At 41.9% G+C, this 22249-nt stretch overlaps 2 protein-coding genes across 7 annotated transcripts in view; one reads left to right on the top strand and one right to left on the bottom strand.

Moving 5' to 3' along the window:
• The window catches only part of LOC139552046 (torsin-1A-like), a 33327-nt gene extending 21217 nt beyond the window's left edge, over positions 1-12110 (top strand). For both annotated transcript variants that reach the window (XM_071363404.1, XM_071363403.1), the window contains exons 2-5: positions 7255-7520; positions 9130-9305; positions 9995-10122; positions 10492-12110. In XM_071363404.1, coding sequence (XP_071219505.1) covers positions 7255-7520; positions 9130-9305; positions 9995-10122; positions 10492-10745 — 824 coding nt within the window. In that variant the 3' untranslated portion in view covers positions 10746-12110. The remainder of the gene's footprint in view (positions 1-7254; positions 7521-9129; positions 9306-9994; positions 10123-10491) is intronic.
• Positions 12111-18430: 6320 nt separating this feature from the next.
• LOC139552038 (putative nuclease HARBI1) lies at positions 18431-22161 on the bottom strand. 5 transcript variants are annotated; one of them, XM_071363393.1, is made up of 10 exons: positions 21413-22161; positions 21149-21325; positions 20997-21058; positions 20828-20914; positions 20699-20740; positions 20457-20630; positions 20342-20377; positions 19689-20243; positions 19298-19407; positions 18431-19203 (listed from the first exon to the last, which is right to left on the bottom strand). In XM_071363393.1, exons 1-7 carry the CDS (start codon positions 21513-21515, stop codon positions 20342-20344), a joined length of 681 nt encoding a protein of 226 aa, XP_071219494.1. In that variant the 5' UTR covers positions 21516-22161; the 3' UTR covers positions 18431-19203; positions 19298-19407; positions 19689-20243. The 5 variants fall into 5 exon arrangements, with proteins under 5 accessions (XP_071219494.1, XP_071219493.1, XP_071219492.1 ...); XM_071363392.1 differs by having other exon boundaries at positions 20342-20630; XM_071363391.1 differs by having other exon boundaries at positions 19689-20630.
• Positions 22162-22249: the final 88 nt, after the last annotated feature.

Genomic DNA, 22249 nt, shown 5'->3' with positions numbered 1-22249 from the left:
ACACAGGAGTGATGGTTGCTGATAATGGGCCTCTGTACACCTATACCAATATGTCCCTGATGTCGTACTACATTGGCCAAAATAGGAAGTATACACGCAGAGGATACTATTTCCATACTTTAGGGCTCATAATGCAACTCTTCAGGAAATGGGCATGGCTTTGTTTTCAGATTTGAAGATAATGGTGGAAAATATGCAGCTGAAGTTCAACAAGAGCAGATACAAATTCATTGCTTTAACTAATTATGACAAATGTTAAGAAAATGTTGAGCAATGTAATAAAGTAATGACTTTTCAAATAGGTTACCTTACATGTTATATTGGCTGACAATTTGTTAGCTACTCTGTCCTTACGAACGACATAGCATATCATTACAGCAATATGTACCGGTATGTTAGCTAGGTACCTAACATTAGTTGGCTACTTATACATCAAACTTGCCAGTATATTAACTACAGGCTATCTAACTAACTACCCAACGTTTATTGACTTGATTATTCCCTCATTCTTAGCTAAATGGTATAGTCGTTGTGCATTCTCAATGGACATTCAGGTGTTTTCGTGAATTCGCTCTAGCTATCTACAGTCGTGGCCAAAAGTTGAGAATGACACAAATATTCATTTTTACAAAGTCTGCTGCCTCAGTTTGTATGATGGCAATTTGCATATACTCCAGAATGTTATGAGGAGTGGTCAGATGAATTGCAATTAATTGCAAAGTCCCTCTTTGCCATGCAAATGAACTGAATCCCCCAAAAACATTTCCACTGTATTTCAGCCCTGCCACAAAAGGACCAGCTGACATCATGTCAGTGATTTTCTCGTTAACACGGGTGTGAGTGTTGACGAGGACAAGGCTGGAGATCACTCTGTCATGCTGATTGAGCTCGAATAACAGACTGGAAGCTTCAAAAGGAGGGTGGTGCTTGGAATCATTTGTCTTCCTCTGTCAATCATGGTTAACTGCAAGGAAACACGTGCCGTCATCATTGCTTTGCACAAAAAGGGCTTCACAGGCAAGGATATTGCTGCCAGTAAGATTGCACCTAAATCAACCATTTTATTGGATCATCAAGACCTTCAAGGAGAGCGGTTCAATTGTTTTGAAGAATGCTTCAGGGCGCCCTAGTAAGTCCAGCAAGCGCCAGGACCGTCTTCTAAAGTTGATTCAGCTGCGGGATCGGGGCACCACCAGTACAGAGCTTGCTCAGGAATGGCAGCAGGCAGGTGTGAGTGCATCTGCACGCACAGTGAGGCGAAGACTTTTGGAGGATGGCCTGGTGTCAAGAAGGGCAGCGAAGAAGCCACTTCTCTCCAGGAAAAACATCAGGGACAGACTGATATTCTGCAAAAGTTACAGGGATTGGACTGCTGAGGACTGGGGTAAAGTCATTTTCTCTGATGAATCCCCTTTCCGATTGTTTGGGGCATCTGGAAAAAAGCTTGTCCGGAGAAGACAAGGTGAGCGCTACCATCCGTCCTGTGTCATACCAACAGTAAAGCATCCTGAGACCATTCATGTGTGAGGTTACTTCTCAGCCAAGGGAGTGGGCTCACTCACAATTTTTCCTAAGAACACAGCCATGAATAAAGAATGGTACCAACACATCCTCCGAGAGCAACTTCTCCCAACCATCCAGGAACAGTTTGGTGATGAACAATGCCCTTTCCAGCATGATGGAGCACCTTGCCATAAGGCAAAAGTGATAACTAAGCGGCTCGGGGAACAAAACATTGATATTTTGGGTCCATGGCCAGGAAACTCCCCAGACCTTAATCCCATTGAGAACTTGTGGTCAATCCTCAAGAGGCGAGTGGACAAACAAAAACCCACAAATTCTGACACACTCCAAGCATTGATTATGCAAGAATGGGCTGCCATCAGTCAGGATGTGGCCCAGAAGTTAATTAACATCATGCCAGGGCGGATTGCAGAGGTTTTGAAAAAGAATGTTCAACACTGTAAATATTGACTCTTTGCATCAACTATATGTAATTGTCAATAAAAGCCTTTGACACTTATGAAATGCTTGTAATTATACTTCAGTATTCCATAGTAACATCTGCCAAAAATATCTAAAGACACTGAAGCAGCAAACTTTGTGGAAATTAATATTTGTGTCATTCTCAAAACTTTTGGCCACGACAATACTCCGATTTCAGAGCACTCTGTACCAGAGCGCAGAATAATGAATTTACGGGCGCTCATCACCCGTTGAATATGGCCGGTGTCAGTAAACGTTGGCAAAAAAGCGCAAATAAATTGTTTCCAGCAGCACAGTTAGTCACCAATGGATAACATAAACTACCTAACCAGCTCTGCTAGGGTGAGTAAAATGGTCCGGGTGGTCTCATTTGTGTCTGGAAGTAGCTAGCAAGCTAGCCAATGTTAGCTTGGGTGCTTGACTGCCGTTGTAAGGCCAGAACAATCAAATCAACCCTACTCTTCGCCCCGAGCGTCCAGTGTGCACTCTGAGAGAGAAACGGTCAGAATTTACAAACGGACAATCTGACAACACTCTGAATTTATGGGCACACTCTGGAACTCCAAATTTAATTGAAGAACACACCCAAAGTTGTAAAATGTCTAGCTAGTAATTTATGCCAACTAGCTAGCAAAAGGTTGCATAGCAACAACTTCCGGTAGACAAGCAAAGAGCTATTACACTCAACTTAAAGGATACCGTTCGTTTACAGTATACTAAAATGAACTAATAGTCTAGTGCAGGGGTCGGGAACCTTTTTGACTAAGAGAGCCATGAAAGCAAAAAATTTGGAAATTTATTTCAGTGAGAGCCATATAATACTCCATGAAAGACTTAAATAAATCCTCACCTCTTGTGGACCCTTTTAATGGCAGAACTGCAAGACTTTCTTCGCGCAGTGTGTCACCAACAGCATATCTTGCAATCACGCTGAACTGCGACAAATGGCTCACGTCTGTTGACTCATCCAAAGCCAGGGAAAAGAACGGCGCTGCATTTATGTCCTTCACTTGCGTTTCCTCCACTTTGTTTGCCATCACGATGGTACGATCATGAACAGTTCTTGCCGACAGAGGCATGTCTTGTATCCGTTTAATTATCTTGTCTTTGTTCGGAAGATCATCAAAAAGTTAATTGGCTACATCCAGCATGAACGTTTTAGCATACTCGCCATCTGTGAATGGTTTTCCGTTCCTCACTATTTCTAAAGATCCAGCAAAGCTAGCGGAATTATAGTCACCTTGCCGGGTCCATACGCGGAGTTGCTGCTGGCTAGCTTGCACCCTGCTCAGTAGCTCTTGGCACGCTTTCTTTCTGCTGTCTCCCGCAGGGTATTTTGATGCAAAGGTAGCATGGCGCGTGTCGAAGTGCCGCTTTACATTCGACCGTTTCATCTATGTAATTTTGTCATTGCAAATTAGACACACCGCAGAACCTGCTCTCTCCACAAAGGCGAATTCTTCGGTCCATTCGTCCTGAAATGTACGATACTCGTCATCTTTTTTTCTTTTCGCCATCTTCTTCGTCGAAGGGTTAGCTTTGAGCTAATGACCGAGCAGACTGATTCAAAAGGAGGCTTTTACCTGTTTTACCTAGCAACGGCCAACGTAGGACAGTATCATTTAATTAAAATAATGGACAATTGCTCTTGCAGCCCTGAACAGGACATGAGCAGTGAAAAATCGATGGATGGATTAAAACAAGTGAGAATATTTTGTTTTATCTGCGAGCCAGATGCAATCATCAAAAGAGCCACACCTGGCTCGGGAGCCATAGGTTCCCGACCCCTGGTCTAGTGTATATAATCATTGTAGTATACAGTATGTTAATATGGATATTCGAACACAGCTATAGCTATCTAAATCAGTCAAAAAAATATGCACCCCCTGACAAAAATTGTTCCACCATCTGACTGTAGCCTACAGCGCAGTTTCTATATTAGCGGGTTAGGGTTGGATGCAGGCCTCAGATTTTCACGTTATCACGTGTCGTGACTATCCTTGTGATGACATGCTGTTTTATCGAATCAATTACCTAACGTTTAATTATTACTTGATTTATATTAATCATGCAACAATTAACTCATTAGTAACCTGGGGCACCACGGGATAAGTTTGTTTAATGAGTTAACATTTCCCGAATTAACTCAACAATATCAGAATTTCGATATCATATTAGTCATCAATTTAATCTCAAAATAAAATACAAAAATAAAATCAATCATTAATTCAAATTTTACCTCAGTCTCATTTTGAACGCAGTTGATTTCAAATCTGCACAAACCCTAACATAAATGATAAATCAGCGATATACATTTTGGCTTAGTAAATAAATAATTAACTAAATAATCACACAGAAATTCATAAACGCACACAAACACAGCATAGTTATTGGTTACTAACACAATAAACCGATATGACGGCTTGTTACACAATATGGAGTATTCAAAAGAGAGGGAAAGGGAGAGGCAAAGGAATTTAACTATCGGGACGTTTGTAAGCTATGCTCATGGGAATATGAATACTTTGCACATGAACGACCGCTCATTCGACAAGAATTGCAATGTATATATTTACGCCTATGTCTTTCTCTGTCATCCCTCTGTAGAACTCGATGTTCTGTGGGAGGTTCTCTGGTCATGTAAGTCTCTGGTTGTCCACCAGAGTTCGCAACGTCTTTTGTAGTTGTAGTAGGCTTTTGTTCTGGAAGTGTTAGAATGTATACTACAAAACTGTACCACGAGGTGTTCTCGTCTACGATTGAATTTCCTAGACTATTTTACATATACAGTTGAAGTCGGAAGTTTACATACACCTTAGCCAAATACATTTAAACTCAGTTTTTCACAATTCCTGACATTTAATCCTAGTAAAAATTCACTGTCTTAGGTCAGTTAGGATCACCACTTTATTTTAAGAATGTGAAATGTCAGAATAATAGTAGAGAGTGATTTATTTCAGATTTTATTTCTTTCATCACATTCCCAGTGGGTCAGAAGTTTATATACACTCAATTAGAATTTGGAAGCATTGCCTTTAAATTGTTTAACTTGGGTCAAATGTTTCGGGTAGCCTTCCACAAGCTTCCCACAATAAGTTGGGTGAATTTTGGCCCATTCCTCCTGACAGAGCTGGTGTAACTGAATCAGGTTTGTAGGCCTCCTTCCTCACACACGCTTTTTCAGTTCTGCCCACAAATTTTCTATAGGATTGAGGTCAGGGCTTTGTGATGGCCACTCCAATACCTTGACTTTGTTGTTCTTAAGCCATGTTGCCACAACTTTTGAAGTATGCTTGGGGTCATTGTCCATTTGGAAGACCCATTTGCGACCAAGCTTTAACTTCCTGACTGATGTCTTGAGATGTTGCTTCAATATATCCACATAATTTCCCCTCCTCATGATCCCATCTATTTTGTGAAGTGCACCAGTCCCTCCTGCAGCAAAGCACCCCCACAACATGATGCTGCCACCCCCGTGCTTCACGGTTGGGATGGTGTTCTTCGGCTTGCAAGCCTCCCCCTTTTTCCTCCAAACATGAAGATGGTCATTATGGCCAAACAGTTCTATTTTTGTTTCATCAGACCAGAGGACATCTCTCCAAAAAGTACAATCTTTGTCCCCATGTGCAGTTGCAAACTATAGTCTGGCTTTTTTTATGGCGATTTTGGAGCAGTGGCTTCTTCTTTGCTGAGCGGCCTTTCAGGTTATGTTGATATAGGACTCGTTTTACTGTGGATAAAGATACGTTGGTACCTGTTTCCTCCTGTATCTTCAGAAGTTCCTTTTCTGTAATTGATTTGCACTTTTCGTACCAAAGTAGGTTCATCTCTAGGAGACAGAACGCGTCGCCTTCCTGAGCAGTATGACGGCTGTGTGGTCCCATGGTGTTTATACTTGCGTACTATTGTTTGTACAGATGAACGTGGTACCTTCAGCCATTTGGAAATTGCTCTCAAGGATGAACCAGACTTGTGGAGGTCTACAAATTTCTTTCTAAAGTCTTAGCTCATTTATTTTGATGTTCCCATGATATCAAGCAAAGAGGCAATGAGTTTGAAGGTAGGCCTTGAAATACATCCACAGGTACTCCTCCAATTGACTCAAATTATGTCAATTAGCCTATCAGAAGCTTCTAAAGCCATTACCTAATTTTCTGGAATTTTCCAAGCTGTTTAGTGAATTAACTTAGTGTATGTAAACTTCTGACCCCCTGGAATTGTGATATAGTGAAATAATCTGTCTGTAAACAATTGTTGGAAAAATTACTTGTCATGCACAAAGTAAAGTCCTAACCGACTTGCCAAATCTATAGTTTGTTAACAAGAAATGTGTGAAGTGGTTGAAAAACTAGTTTTAATGACTCCAACCTAAGTGTATGTAAATTTCCGACTTCAGCTGCAGACTGTGAATGTGTAGTCCCGTCTTCACCTTCGTATACTGGTCTTGTAGTTTTAACCATTACGTGATGTCCGGTGTACACTGTCCGGCTGCTTGGTCTAATGTAAATTTCGTTAGGAGTACTTTATAAGCACTCTGGCAAAAAGGGCATTCCATCGTTTTGCATAATGTCTGTGCCCACGTGGGCGTGGTTACTGACTTGGCAAAGTATATTTGAAAAATAATGATCTAATTAGGAAGGCTAAAATCACATTTTATCTTCTCAGAAATTGTTTCATATTTAATCATATACGTATTACAACAGATGTAAATCTAACTGGAATGTGTACACCCTTAGAGATACCGTTATTTAGTTATACCCTCCTTAATGATATTACAAAACAACAAAGGATATGACATAATTATTGTTTGGGTCCCACCAACCATTCCAGACGTTTGGATATTAAAGCTAATGTTCCAATGTCCAATCTTTTGATGTTTGAAGTTTTGGCAAGAGTCTCTCTACACACAAAGGATTTTTGACTTCTCCATACTGCAGTGCAAGAGGGAGAGAGTTTACGATCGGTCGTTAAAGTCATACAACCGGCCCCACTTCTTCCCCTCTGGTGGGAGAGAGGGGGGGGTCTGCCATCTTTGATCCTCACCCATGAGGGAAAGTCGGGTGGTTGTGGATGGGTTATTAGCAATTGCGGGTGCGAGTGAACAAACAGCTAACTCGTGCACCTCTAGCCTAGATAGCAGCTGTGCTCTACATGCGTAACTAATCACGTTATTAAGATAACCACCTATAATTTGTATAGTAATAATGGTGTATTCGTAGCACATCCCGTTCATTGACACTTAATAATCAACTCCTGCCCTGTCATCAGGTTTGGAAGTGGCCCTAGATCAGAAGCTGATTGGTCAACATGTTGCTTCCATAGTCATCCAGAAAGCTGTAACGGGTTTCATGAACGATAAAAACCCTAAAGAGCCCCTGGTGCTCTCCCTTCATGGCTGTTCTGGCACAGGGAAGAACTTCGTCAGCCAGTTGATAGCTGAAAACATCTACAAGGAGGGCATGGCCAGCAGTTTCATCCATCTGTTTGTTTCTACAGCTCACTTTCCTCATCCGAGTCAGATTGAGAACTACAAGGTAAAACAAGTATTTTGTTTAATTGAAATATAATCCCCAGTAACCGTGGCAGGGAAATTCTCAATGGAGAATTGGACTGTAAAAAAAAATCGCTTTTATGCATATTCTATATCAGTGGAATTCAAATCAAACCCTACAAGGTCTGGAGTACTGTTGGTTTTCTGATCTACTTGGTAATGAATTGCACCCACATGGTGTCCCAGGTCTAAATCAGTCCCTGGTTAGATGGAAAGAAAGAAAAAAGCAGTGGAACTGGCTTCAAGGTCCATATTTGGATTTGAGGGTTCTATATCATAGGGGAAGTACAGTATCAGTCAAAAGTTTGAACACACCTACTCATTCCGTGTTTTTTAATTTTTTTTACTATTTTCTACATTGTAGAATAACAGTGAAGACATCAAAACTATGAAATAACACATATGGAATCATGTAGTAACCAAAAAGGTGTTAAACAAATCTAAATAAACTTTGTTAAAAAGAACAGCTCAAATAAGCAAAGAGAAACGACAGTCCGTCATTACTTTAAGACTTGAAGGTCAGTCAATACAGAACATTTCCAGAACTTTGAACGTTTCTTCAAGTGCAGTCGCAAAATACATCAAGTGCGATGACGAAACTGGCTCTCATGAGGACCGCCACAGGAAAGGAAGTCCCAGAGTTACTTCTTCTGCAGAGGATAAGTTCATTACAGTTACCAGCTTTATAAATTGCAGCCCAAATAAATGCTTCACCAAGTTCAAGTAACAGACACATCTCATCATCAACTGTTCAGAGACTGCGTGAATCAGGCCTTCATGGTCAAATTGCTGCAAAGAAACCACTACCAAAGGACAGCAATGAGAAGAAGAGACTTGCTTGAGCCAAGAAACACAAGCAGTGTGAGATGTCTTTGAGACGCAGAGTAGGTGAATGGATGATATCTGTATGTGTAGTTCCCACCGTGAAGCATGGAGAAGGAGGTGTGATTGCTGGTGACACTGTTGTGATTTATTTTGAATTCAAGGCACACAACCAGCATGGCTATCACAGCATTCTGCAGTGATACGCCATCCCATCTGGTTTGTGCTTAGTTGGACAACCATTTTGTTTATTCAACAGGACAGTGACCCAACACACCTCCAGGCTGTGTAAGGGCTATTTGACCAAGAAGGAGAGTGATGGAGTGCTGCATCAGATGACCTGGCCTCCACAAATACCTGACCTCAAACCAATTGAGATGGTTTGGGATGAGTTGGACCGCAGAGTGAAGATAAAGCAATCAACAATTGCTCAGCATATGTAGGAAGCTGGTTGAGAGAATGCCAAGAGTGTGCAAAGCTGTCAAGGCAAATGGTGGCTACTTTTGTAGAATCTCAAATATAAAATATATTTGGATTGGTTTAACACTTTTTTGGTTACTGTATGATTCCGTATGTGTTATTTCATAGTTTTGATGTCTTCACTATTATTTTACAATGTAGAAAATAGTAAAAAATAAAAACGTAGAATGAGGTGTGCCCAAACTTTTGACTGGTATATCTGAATTTTTTAAATAGCTTACAGCAATGCCGCAAAATATATCTTCACTGCTGTAGATAAGTCTGTTTAAACTGTTGTGACCATCCCCCAGTCTCAGCTGCAGCAGTGGGTCAAAGGCAACGTCACCAACTGCCCACGTTCCATGTTCATCTTTGACGAGATGGACAAGATGCACCCTGGCCTAATCGACTGTATAAAGCCCTACCTGGAATACTACGAATATCTGCACAGGGTCTCCTACCGCAAAGCCATCTTCATCTTTCTCAGGTAGGGCAGACAGACCAGCAGTGTGTGATAAGAATTCCTGTGTTGTTTTTGGAATCTTACGTTTTTTTAAACTGGATTTACAGTCAAATATATTAGTCATCCATCATCCTATCTTTCCCACAACTTAACGACTCGTTGCAGTGTCCATGGTTTTACTTAGCTAAAAGTCAGCTGTCAATCAGATACGGCCTCCCAAAACTAAAGTTCAGTTACTTCAGATTTTTTATTTTGCAAATAAAATCACCACACATGAACCTAATGCATTTAGAAACTACCCCATGTCCGGACCAGTGAGGAAGAAAAAGAAAGTTGAACCCAGCTTAAAGTGGCAATACGCAACTTTTATGGGCGACCTGACCAAACTCGCATAGAAATGTGAGTAATAGATATATCTACTTGAAAGCAAGTCTAAGAAGGAGTAGATCTGCTATGTGCTCAATTTCTATGCTTCCCATTCTTAAGTTTTGTTTTTGTCTTTTACTTTTGTTTTTTTACACCAGCTTCAGCTGAATCAACAATATTATTAGTTGTAGAAAATATATTTTACAGCGGTTTAGATTGTACAGTGATTCTCTACCAGCTTATTTTGTCACAAACTGAAATTAGGCGAACTATTAGTTTTAGCAACCAGGACATTTCTGCATAGTGCAACTTTAATATCTACTAGTTTGTTTTGCTCATGTCCATAGCAACGCTGGAGGAGAGCACATCACGCAGGTGGCCCTGGACTTCTGGAAAGCAGGTCGAGACCGAGAGGAGATACAATTGCATGACTTAGAACCAGCTCTCTCCCTGTCCGTGTTCAACAACAAGAACAGTAAGCCACTATGCTGTCATTCTTTAGGGCTGAAGCCTAACTTATGAACTTTTGGTAACTCTTTTTTATATTTAACTAATCATGCACATGTTTCTCTAAGGTCAGGATTCTCTCATTTTATGTTACTAAGCCTGGGATTAGAAGACTGGGGATGTTATTGGAGTCTTTTCAGACCTTCAATTCAAAGATTACCTGTGATTTCTATATTCTGTCTATATTCTGTCCATCTGCCTTTCTTGTCCCTGCCCATCTTATGACTATCCTTACCCCCTAGGCACTTGTGTACATCAGAGGATTGGGTAAGCAATTGGTGGTAGCTTCTTCTTGCCCATCTCATGACTGTGTCCCTCCCTCCCTTTCTCTGTGTAGGTGGGTTGTGGCACACCAGTCTGATAGACAAGAACCTAGTTGACTTCTTTGTCCCCTTCCTGCCTCTGGAGTACAGACACGTGCTGCTGTGTGGCATGGCAGAAATGTCCGCCAAGGGCTTGGAGCCCGACCAGGACGTAGTCGACCAGATGGCCAGAGAATTTGTCTTTTTCCCAAAAGGTGAGAAGATCTTCTCCGTCCAGGGCTGCAAGACCATCAACAAAAGGCTATTTCTTCACGTAGTGCATGTTTGAGATCAACTACGTTGCTGCCGGCGGCTGCAGACTGACTGATCTAATCATAATGAGTGGTAATTTAGGATGAAAGGTGGTTTGTAGGTCTGATCAGTCGGTCTGCAGTTGCTGACGGTAATGTAGACGATCTCCGAGGTAACAGCTACTGTATCTATCTACCTCCTACTCTACTGTGTGCTCTTTCTTAATGAGAACGTCTCCGCCAGTCGGGGTGAGGAAGTCAGTGACTGATGATGACCCGCCCCTCAGGCCTCCCACCGTCAACACAACCATGTGGAGGACATCAACGGTCTTGTTCTTATGGTGTCACTTCTCCCTGAAGATGGATTACTGAGAGAGAGGATGGCAGATTTTAAGAAGAGATACAAAAATAAAATTAAAACACTGAGGGTAAACGCTATTCTTTTTAACCAATCAAGTTGCTCGTTCCTGATTTGTATATTTTGTAAATGATTATCTCCAAATAATGATTTCCTTTTTCATGGAATTCTGCTGCACATGAACTATGGCAAGTGAAAATGAGTTGTGTATTAGAAACAAATGTGGTTTAAAGTTACAATCTGAAATACTGTAGAAAAGGCCCATGGAGTTGGTGGAAAAATCCTTTAATTCATGGCCACTTACTCAGCTGGGCCAGGGGCGCTTTAATTAGGTCAGGTGGAAAAGTCAGACAGATCTCAACTCCATAAAAGGAGGAAATCTCCATCGCCCGATCTCGCTGCTTTCTCGTCCTTAACTTCGTCTAATCCAGAAGTTCTGTATGTCCATGAATCCACCAAATCTGTTACCTTTCATCTGAACCTGTCATCTGAAGTATCTGTTGCGATCGGGAGAGTGGGCCATCAGTTATTGTTTATAGTTATTACCGCGGAGCGCGGCTTGAAGCGCACGCTTCAAACCTATTGTGTAATGTGAATGGTCAATGATCACGGCCCTACAGATCATCACAGGCCAATTATGCCATTGATATATGGTTAATATGTAATGACATTACATGTACATCTGAAGACACTTGAAAGAGTGAAATATGAAACGTCATCGTTTGCTGAACTGATCGATTCTGATATCAAACTAATGGGGATTATAGATTGAATAACTGATCACTGTTTGTATTATTCTTCTCATGATTATGATATATAGTTACGTGCATAAATGACTCAAGGATGATTCCTATTGACTTCTTAATGAACTGGTTTGTTGAATTCCCTAATTATGTTAATAATGAATGATTGTTATGATGTGATCTTTGTGAATATGATTTTGATTGTATACATGTTATCAATTTGATTGGATACATGTTATTCTGTTTCCTTTGTTATGCAGCACAGACTACCCAGTAAATATACCACTTAATGGTTAAAGGAATTCCTGCCTCAGTCTCATTCCTCCCCACACAGATTCCACTAATCTTTCAATGGTCCTTTGAGCAGGATCATGACTGAACCAAAGACAGGTGAAAAGGAAATGGAGAAGGAAGAATTGTCTCCACTGGAAGGAAGGAGAGAGGAAGAAAGCAGCTGAGGGAAAAGTCTTGGAACAAATAAAAGATCCAGGAGCTAAGCCTAAAGCAACAAGGAAGGCTTCATCCTCAACCACCAGAAGAACCAGACAAGCACCTGGTTTCATCCTCAACCACCAGAAGAACCAGACAAGCACCTGGTTTCATCCTCTACCACCAGAAGAACCAGACAAGCACCTGGTTATCTTAAGGATTATGTGGTCGAGTTTCCCACATCAAAGGGCAAGCCCACCAGAGCTCAAAGTGGTGATGGATCAACTGTACGTTTCAGCCATCAACCATCCCCTCCGAGCCAAGGACCGGAAACTGCTTTGGGACGGGAAAGTGGTCTACAGGAAGAATCTATGGAGGAGGTAACACCCAACGCACTAGTCGACCAGCTTCCTGAGGCAGGCTCTGCTCACCCCTTAACTAATGGGAAATCGTCGAGGCACTCTTGACGGAGTGAGAGTTCGACCAGTGGATACCCCTTTCGAAGTGGCCATGGCAGCCGCCATTCACTAGCCCTCAGCGATTCACAGACCGCTGTCCTACTAGCGTTGAAGGAAATTGAGCTTCAGATTGAGGAGGAACGACAGGCTGACGAACAATATCACCTATTGGATGTGCAGGCCCGTAGAGCTCTACAGTAACGGGAATTCATTGCCAAGGACCTGGCACAGCAGCGACGGCACCGTCAAGCAAGAAGGGAATTTGAGGAGGCACGAATGGTCTCATCCTTCCTGGAGAGGAACGAACAGGGAGTTGACCTGACCACCCCTCCACATGGACCTGACCTGTCTGCCTTTCTTTCCCAATCTGCCCCTCTGGTACAGCATGGCACACAGTCCCCAGAGGCTCCGAGGCCAACACGGAGCACGGGGGACAGGCTGCTCCGCCAACGCCCTCTATGCCAGTGACACAAGTTAGCATTCCTCTGTACGTACGGTCACTGTGGGGACGACGTCATCGATGCACTTATTGATGAAGCCAGTGACTGATGTGGTGTACTCCTCAATGCCATCGGAAGAATCCCAGAACATATTCCAGTCTGTTCTAGCAAAACAGTCCTGTAGCTTAGCATCTGCGTCATCTGACCACTTCTTTATTGAACGAGTCACTGGTGCGTCCTGCTTTAGTTTTTGCTTGTAAGCAGGAATCAGGAGGATAGAATTATGATCAGATTTGCCAAATGGAGGGCGAGGGAGAGCTTTGTATGCATCTCTGTGGGTGGAGTAAAGGTGTTCTAGAGTTTTTTTCCCCTCTGGTTGCACATTTAACATGCTGGTAGAAACGATGTAAAATGGATTTAAGTTTCCCTGCATTAAAGTCCCCGGCCACTATGAGCACTGCCTCTGGATGAGCGTTTTTCTGTTTGTTCTTATACACATCCGGCTGTGATTGGGAGTCCCATAGGGTGACGCATAATTGGACCAGCATGACGCTGGGTTTCACCGGGGTAGGTCATCATTGTAAACAAGAATTTGTTCTTAACTGGCTTGCCTAGTTAAATAAAGGTTCAATTTAGTGCCAGCATCGGTTTGTGGTGGTAAATAGACAGGTACGAAAAATATAAATTAAAACTTGATAAATAGTGTGGTCTACAGCTTATCATGAGATACTCTACCTCAGGCGAGCAAAACCTTGAGACTTCCTTAATATTAGATTTCGTGCTCCAGCTGTTGTTTACAAATATACACAGACTGCCACACCTTGTCTTACCGGAGGCAGCTGTTCTATCTTGCCGATGCAGCGTAATGGTACATTGTGGAAGATATGATAGAAACCACAGCATTAGTATGTCTTAACAATGGATGTGGTACAAGAGTTGATGTTGTTAGAGGGGTTACATCCTGCCTGGACCTCATAACAGCTTCTAACTATATTGCATCTATGTGTGAATATAATGTAATGAATGATTTTACTGTTAGACGTGATCATTTCCAGATTTGGTGTACCATAAACTTTGATGTTAGTATTCCAGATAGGGTACCATTCAGAATATGGGGATTTCAAGAAGCAGACTGGGAAAAGTTTGGAGATCATTGCTTAAAGTCTATTGGACAGTTGTCTTTAGAGGCTGGTTGATGTATGTGATCCCTCTGTAACCTCAGATATTGAATGCTGCGAATCTATATGTAGCAATGAGTGAAGTGGGTGAGAAAATAAAGGTGTTTCCTTGGTGAACTGAAGAGTGCACTGCGGCAATTCAAGAAAAAAATAGGACTTACAGAATGTTGCGTAGGAATATGACTCCTGAGAATCTAGTTGATTTCCAAAGGAAGAGAGCTTTAGTACGTAGGGTCATTAAGTCTGTCAAGAGAAATGGATGGAGACAGTTCTGCTCTACAATATGCAGGGGTATTGAGCTGTCAGATGTATGGTCTATGTTGAATAAGATGACTGGAAGAAGTAAGTCTTCTCGAATTCCAGTTTTGGTTGTGGGTCAAATGTCCGTAACTGATAAAGAAAAAGCTGACTTGTTGGGGAACACATTTGCTAGGGTACATGGTGGGGTTAATTGGATGAAGTATATAAGTAACGCAGGTGTGAGATTTTAAATGGTCATGTTAATGTGTATAAGAAAAGAGATACTGTTGACTCTTCTTTAGATGCTGTTTTTACTGTACATGAGATGCGTTCAGCCTTAAAAGGCTGTGGATATACAGCCCCAGGTCATGGTCAGTTGTGCTATGTAATGTTTAAGCATCTACCTGATAAGGTCCTACATGTTCTCCTTTGATTATTTAATACAATTTGGAGTGAGGGGGTTATACCTTCTGGTTGGAAACGTGCAGTAATATTACCATTTGTAAAGCCTGGCAAGGACCCTTCATGTGCTGATAGTTATAGACCAATAGCACTGACCTCTAACTTCTGTAAACTGATGGAAAAGATGATAGTCATATTTCCAGTCTTATTTCCTGGAACATAGAGGTTTATTGAGTCAATGTCAAAGTGGATTCCGTAAAGGTAGATCTACATTGGATGCGTTAGTAAAGGTGAACAATGAAGTTGAAAAAACTCTGGTCATGAAAAAAGTAATGGCTACTGTCTTTTTTTACATTGAAAAGGCTTATGACACTATGTGGAGAAAGGGCCTACTGAATAAGATTGAAAGAATTGGTATTGGTGACAGATTATATAACTGGTTTTTGGCCTTATTTAATCGCTCTTTCCGAATTAAAATAGGAGCATTTATATTTGATGCCTATGGAGTTGACAACGGTATTCCTCAAGGCAGCGCTATCAGTCCTATTTTCTTCAACATTATGATTAACAATGTGTTTTCGAATGTAGGTAGGGGTATTGGGCTTCCCTATATGCTGATGATGTGGCTATTTAGAGGGGAAGGAATGTCTCTCATGTGATCAAATCTATTCAACAAGCTATAGTGGATGTTGAAAGATGGTCGATTGACTGGGGTTTTAAATTGTCAGTGGCGAAGTCTTGTTGTATGTTCTTCTTGAATAAGAAAGTTGCAGATAATATACAGTTGTTTCTGTATGGACAGCCTATAAGGAGGGTTTCTAAGTACAAATATTTGGGTCTATTGTTCAATGAGCGATATAAATGGGAAGATAATGTCATAAATGTTGAAACAAAGTGTAAGAAGGTGGTGAATCTTATGTGCTCGGTCTCTGGTTATGAATGGGGAGCTGATAGACAATCGTTGATTGATATTTATAGAGCTCTGATCAGGACGACAATTGAATACGGGTGTATAGTTTATGGAACAACGCCTAAGATTTGGCTTCAGAAGCTGGACAAAATCCAGTGTATAGCTTTAAGGATATGTATTGGTGCATTTAAATCAACATCTGTATGTGCCTTACTAGTGGAGGCAGGTGAGATGTCTTTGGATATACGGCATAAAAAATGGTCATTAGCTTATTGGCTTATGTTGAAAGGCTGTGAGGTTGAGCATCCCAATGCTACTGTTCTAGATGATCGTTGGGAACATACTAGTAGACAAAGTAGTGGTTTTGGTTGGACAGTTGGAAAGCTTTTTTATTTTTATTTAACTTTCATTTAACTAGGCAAGTCAGTTAAGAACAAATTCTTATTTGCAATGACGGCCTACCCCAGACAAACCCTAACCCGGACGACGCTGGGCCAATTGTGCACCGCCCTATGGGACTCCCAATCACGGCCGGGTTGTGATACAGCTTGCTCATGAGAGTGGTTTGAGGGATTTGGAGACTGTCCCTTCTGTGGTGATAGGGGATGTTCTTCCATAGTTACTCCCAGATCCTGATGTTGATCTAACCTTGGTAGAGAAAAGGAAAGATTGGTCAGAAGTCAATGATATAGGGAAACTGGTTGATAATTACATTGGTAGAAGTTTTTAGGCTTTTTTAAAACATATTTTCACAGATGGATCCAAGGACCCAGATAATGGGCGCACAGGAACAGTCGTTTACATTCCTGAATTTGATGTGCAGATACGGGTATGTAGAAGACTAAGAGATTAACTTTCAGTATACTCAGTTGAACTGTTGCCGATAATAGTGGCCTCCAGTGGGTGGAGGACATACAACCTGTTGGAATTATAGTATTGTAGCGACCCGTACAGACAGCTGTGTGTTATGTGTTAGGCTAGGAGGTGGTTGTGTTGTACTTACCAGTACCCAGTGTTCGCAGGGTCCGACATGCCAATCAACCTGCTATCTGCCAATCACGGGAATGCCAGGAATGTTCTGATGCTGGGCATCCTGGCGGTTGGCGGAGTGGGGTGGGGGTTGGGCAGGGGGATGGAGCATTGGAAGTTAAGACCAGGTTTAGCCTTTGTTCTCTCTCTTACGTCTGGCCTTCACAAGAGAAGGTCACGGTTGGCTTGTGGGTTATCTTTAATTTATTTGGCGTGGGCTACAGCCAAACAGTAGCCTGTGTAAAGTTGGGTTAATAAACCGTCAATTCGTAAACTCTAGCCTCTGTCTGGACAATTGTTCCTTTATGATCTAGTCAGGTCATTACAGTATGCTCAGATTCTCTGTCTGTGTTGAATAGTTTATCATCAGGTAAATCTAATAGGAGTGGCCTACTATTGGAGATATTAATGTTAAGGAGAATTGAGAGAATGGGTGTATTAGTGAGATTCTGCAAGGTCCCAGCACATTCGGGTGTGGAAGGGAATGTAATTGTAGACCAGTTAGCCAAAAAAGCTTTGAAAATAGATATAATTGATATTAATGTTCCACTGGGTAGAGTTGAGGGCAAATGTAAGATCAGAGTAATTTTGATAGATGTGTAGGGCTTTTTTGTATTTTCTCAAAAGTACTGATTTAGGAAGGAGTATTTAGAAATGTTGTAAATCGTGATTGACTACACACTACAGCACAGTAGGTGGCGGCATGCACGGACCGCCATTATATCATAGAAGAAGCTCGAACCACAGAGTTGTGGCTCGCTCAGGTGGTGTTTTGGCTATACCATTTTGTATCTAATTTTACTTAACCTGGGGCCTGTTGCACAAAACTAGGATAAGGGATTAAGCCAGGATATCTTGGTGATCCTGGCTCAATTGATCCGTAATCCGGTTGCACTAAAGATGGATAGGGGGCAGGAGGATATGTTATGGTATAAATTACCATGGAGATTTATTCTGTGGAGCTAGCCTGCTCCAGACCAGGCTAAATTCCAGGATCTATTTAATCTCATCCCTAATGTCAGTCAGCAGTCACCACAAATGGAAACCAATAGTTATTTCACTGCTCACTATACATTGTTATCACATATAACTAGACCCACTGTTATTATTTAAACGTTTGTGATCATTAATTTCAATGATTTTGGATAAAAAATGATTTTTAGATGATGTTGCTATCATTAGATAATTTACAGTTTCCCATAGACTATAAGGCTATATATAAAATGATAGAATATTAGGGCCACAGAGGGGAAAAAAACACAAGTCATAATATTGTAACCAGTTGTTTTAAAGGAGGACAGTTGTTAAAATGACAGATGTGGGGCATTTCGTGAAATTGTACTTCAGTATGGTTTCATAAACAAAGACATGCTGATGTGCCAGAATATTAAGTATCACATTGTCATAAGTATCAAAACTGTAAAAACAATATGTAGCTTTTCTGCAGAAAGAACCAGCCTCATAAATTTATGACTTTATCCTTTTTCTTCAGTGTGGCCCTAGTACTCTGTCATATAAACAAATACACATTCCATATGAATATAAAAACACAATGTGTAACATTATGTTCCTTTATTGAATAAGGACAAAACAAAGCAGGTAAACCATCAGCTCCTTTCGAAACTGAAGTCACAGTGACTCTACAAGATGGAAAGCACAGAATCCAAGCATATTATACAAAATGATACATACACATTCAAAGGTCTGTATATAACACACCCTGCATGTCTGCACACTAAAATAAATGCAGGACAAATCCATACACATCAACTGAACAGACAAATGAATGGATGCAGTAGCCTCCCTGCAGCCTTGTATTACACACAGTATACCGCACAAACATCATAAGAGGCCAAATTCATCAAAAAACGAACCCAAAAAAACCCAAATTCCTCTGCCACCGCAGGACATATTTAACCAAAATTGAAAGCACACATACTAACTAAAATAATTCAACACATATTGGTCCCTCAGCAGCCGACCACTGTCGTCATCAGGGAAGATTGCCGGATTGTCCCAGTCCATGGCTGGTGGCACTCTGGGGGCCCTCTCCTTCCTCAGGCAGGCCACATTGTGGAGGACAGCACAAGCCACAGTAATATCACATGCCCTAACAGGGCTGACCCTTAATTTGTGAAGGCAGTGAAAGCGTGCCTTCAGGAGGCCAAAGGTCATTTCAACTCTGGCCCTGGTCCTGGCATGGGCATGGTTGTAGGCCTGCTGTGCTTCCTGGGGGTCTGTGAAAGGTGTCAGGAGAAAAGGCTGGCAGCCATACCCCCTGTCTCCCAGCAACACACCAGAGAATTCACCTGTCAACACAAAATCTCATCATTACTACCTCATAAACACAGTGATATTCTTGACACAGCCATGATGGTTATAAATAGGGGTTGTGTGGCTTACCTTGTGATAGGCACTGATAGATTTGAGGCCCGAAAGATTCTGGAGTCATGGACTGAGCCAGGCCATTTTGCCACAACATTGCTGATCACACAGTCAGCATTGCAGACCATCTGAAATCATAAGATGAGGAATATTACACCAATCAATGCACATCACTGGCAATGCAGAGTGTTCGTCAATGGACAATATCAAAAAGTTATGTTCACCTGAACATTAATGCTGTGAAAGGATTTCCTATTCACAAAATCGGCCTCATGGGCACCTGAGGGGGCTTTTATCCTTATGTGTGTGCAGTCCACTGCACCAATGACATTGGGGAAACCTGTCACACAAAGTAATGAGTATCCTACTATGTTTTAACAGTTGTCCTGTAATTTGTAGATCCTCTTACCTGCAATCCTATAGAACTCCTCTTTGATGTCACAGAGTCTTCTGTGGCCAGGGAAGGAGATGAAGACATCTGCTAATGCTTTGATAGCCAGACACACACTCCTTATTGTGCGGCAAATTGTGGCCTTGTTCAGCTGTTCTGCATCCCCCACTGAGTACAGGAAGGCTCCACTAGCAAAAAAGCGCAAGGCCACACAAACCATTTGCTCCACACTCAGTGCATGGCTCCGTGCAGTGCGGTGCTTAATCCTGGGACCCAGTAGTCTGCATAGATACCTGATGCCATCTGCAGAAAACCTGTATCTTTCATATAGATGGTCATCAGGGAAGGCCAGTGGGTCCAACCGGTCCCTGAAGACCCTTTCTCGCCTGAAGGCTCTCCTCAGCACAAGTGCTTCTTCATCCACCACATCTCGCACGAATGGGCATGCCATTGTCAGAGCAGAAAGGAACACACAATTTTGGGCCTTCATATAGGCTAGTGGCCACACCTGGTGCTGGGGGGGTGGGCAAAAGAGGGCGATGCCTTATAACGATGACTTGGTTGTACTGATTGCTGGGAAAATAAAAAAAACCTTAGAAAGATGCCACCGTCCTGTGTGCTCACAATAAGAGCTCATATGTCATGGCTCACTTGACTTTACGAGAATATACCTAATTTTTATTTTGAGCTGTGTCATCTTCTTGGAGCTGGGGGAGGAAAGAAAAATAATGATTAATACATTTGTGTTACAGTTAGCATACAGTGTACATTGAAGGCATATCTCACCTCCCTCTCAAGTTTTTTTATTTCAAGGTCCAGTTTCCTAATTGTCCTCTTTTTTATTTCGGACTCCAGTGCAAGATTTTCCATCTTTTTCTTCTTGTACTGAATGTCTATGTCTGCCAGTTCTATTTGGCGCCGGAGGTGGTTGCCATACAACTTTCTGATAGCTTGTGAGCTCTGTGAACACAATACAATTAGCGCAGCTGGAATTTGGCAGGATGTGGTGTCCTTTTATTAATACGCACTATGTTGCCAGGCTGGTTTTCCCACTGTATAGCATCTGGGTCCTGTAAAAGAAATTAGATTTTTTGATTTTGATGAGGACTCCTCACCATTGTAGAGTAAATAGTACTTTCACAGTCTTAACATGATACCTCATGCCTTCTGGAATCCAGAGAGATGGTCTCCTCCTCATCATCGTCTCCATCATGTGCTGTTGCTGCTGCACTGGGGCCTTCACCCTATCACATTTAATCGGATTCATATTGAAGCTAGTAGACAAGACATGCCAGGCCTACAGTATGCCTTTGATGGAGTACTCACTGGATCAGCATCGTCTGGTGCTTGTGCTGGTGGCTCTAACAGGAACACAGTGCTGCCAGACACTGCAAGGCAATAGGTAAACCAAAGTCAGACAGTCCAAATTGATTCAATATGAATGTGGTTGTATCCCATGTAGAGATGGAAGGACATACCTTGAATGAAGCGGGTGGCATCTTGGGAGGAACCTATGCTCGTCTCTTTCCCCCCAGGGATCCCCTCTAAGACGGGCCTGCCTTTATTTAGCTCCAAGGCCATGTCCTCTGCTGGGGTAAGGTCAGCCTTTGGTGACCCACCACCCGTGCCTTGTCTGTGGGTATTCTTTTTCACTGCTAAAACAGTACAGACAATGTGTGAGCAGGCACCTTCTGGGTACAATATATGCTTGTGCTTTGTTAAATATTAGTCAGGGACCATACCATTCTGCAGAATGTTCTTGTATTTGATTTTGACCTGCTGCCATGTCCGTTTTGGCCCGTTCATGTTTAATCTACACACACACACACACACACACACACACATTTAATGGAGTCACACTGCAAAAAATTACTTGGTATTTTTGTCTTGTTTTCAGTAAAAATATCAAAAAATGTATCATAGCTTTATACAGTGTGATGGAGTTACTTTACACAATTTCACTCATATCTGCAGTGCATTTCAATTAAAAATTTAACCGTTTCATAATTACAGTACAACTGCATTTTTGGAGATGTGAATTAAATATTTGAATTGTAATTGTGATGTTTCAGCGGAGCGGTGAGTGTGTAATTGTGCACTACTTACGCATTCAGGCGGTCTGCAATACTTTGCCACGCTTTTTCTCTTTGCTTTATCACTGTGGCGGTGTTGCCTTTCTTCTTAATTATATCTTTTACCTCCTCGTATGCCTCCATGAGGATTTGTGCTTCCGACGGGGAAAAGTACGCGGCTCTAGTTGCCATGGTAAATCAGTTAATCTATGATCTGTGGCGGGGTCTATTTGAGTGAGCCGTGAGCGCGCACCTATCCAGGATTGGTTTCACCTGGCTTAATGAATCCGTGTCTGCTCATCCTGGCTTGGTCTTTGTGCAACCAATTAAGCCTGGACGCACATGTTTTGGCTTCATTGAGCTCAGCTGAGTCATTTATCCCGGATGTCTTAATTCTACTTTTGTGCAACAGGCCCCTGCTCTGTTTTTAAGAGATCGTCTTTGGTATACAACATTCGTGAAAATAGTCAAACACATACCAACCGCTATGCTGGTACTGGATGGCAT

Source organism: Salvelinus alpinus, chromosome 24 (assembly GCF_045679555.1).
Source record: "Salvelinus alpinus chromosome 24, SLU_Salpinus.1, whole genome shotgun sequence".
Classification (NCBI taxonomy): Eukaryota; Metazoa; Chordata; class Actinopteri; order Salmoniformes; family Salmonidae; genus Salvelinus; species Salvelinus alpinus.
Note: the sequence above shows the minus strand (reverse complement) of the source record. Positions and strands in the feature narration are given on the sequence as shown.

Excerpts from the sequence above, each read along its gene's own strand:
- LOC139552038 (XM_071363389.1), bottom strand. The coding sequence starts at position 20,160 with ATGAAGGCCCAAAATTGTGTGTTCCTTTCTGCTCTGACAATGGCATGC. Across the intron at positions 19,620-19,688 it reads GGAGTTCTATAGGATTGCAG|GTTTCCCCAATGTCATTGGT; the intron begins GTAAGAGGATCT and ends TTTGTGTGACAG. Across the intron at positions 19,408-19,503 it reads TTCACAGCATTAATGTTCAG|ATGGTCTGCAATGCTGACTG; the intron begins GTGAACATAACT and ends TTATGATTTCAG.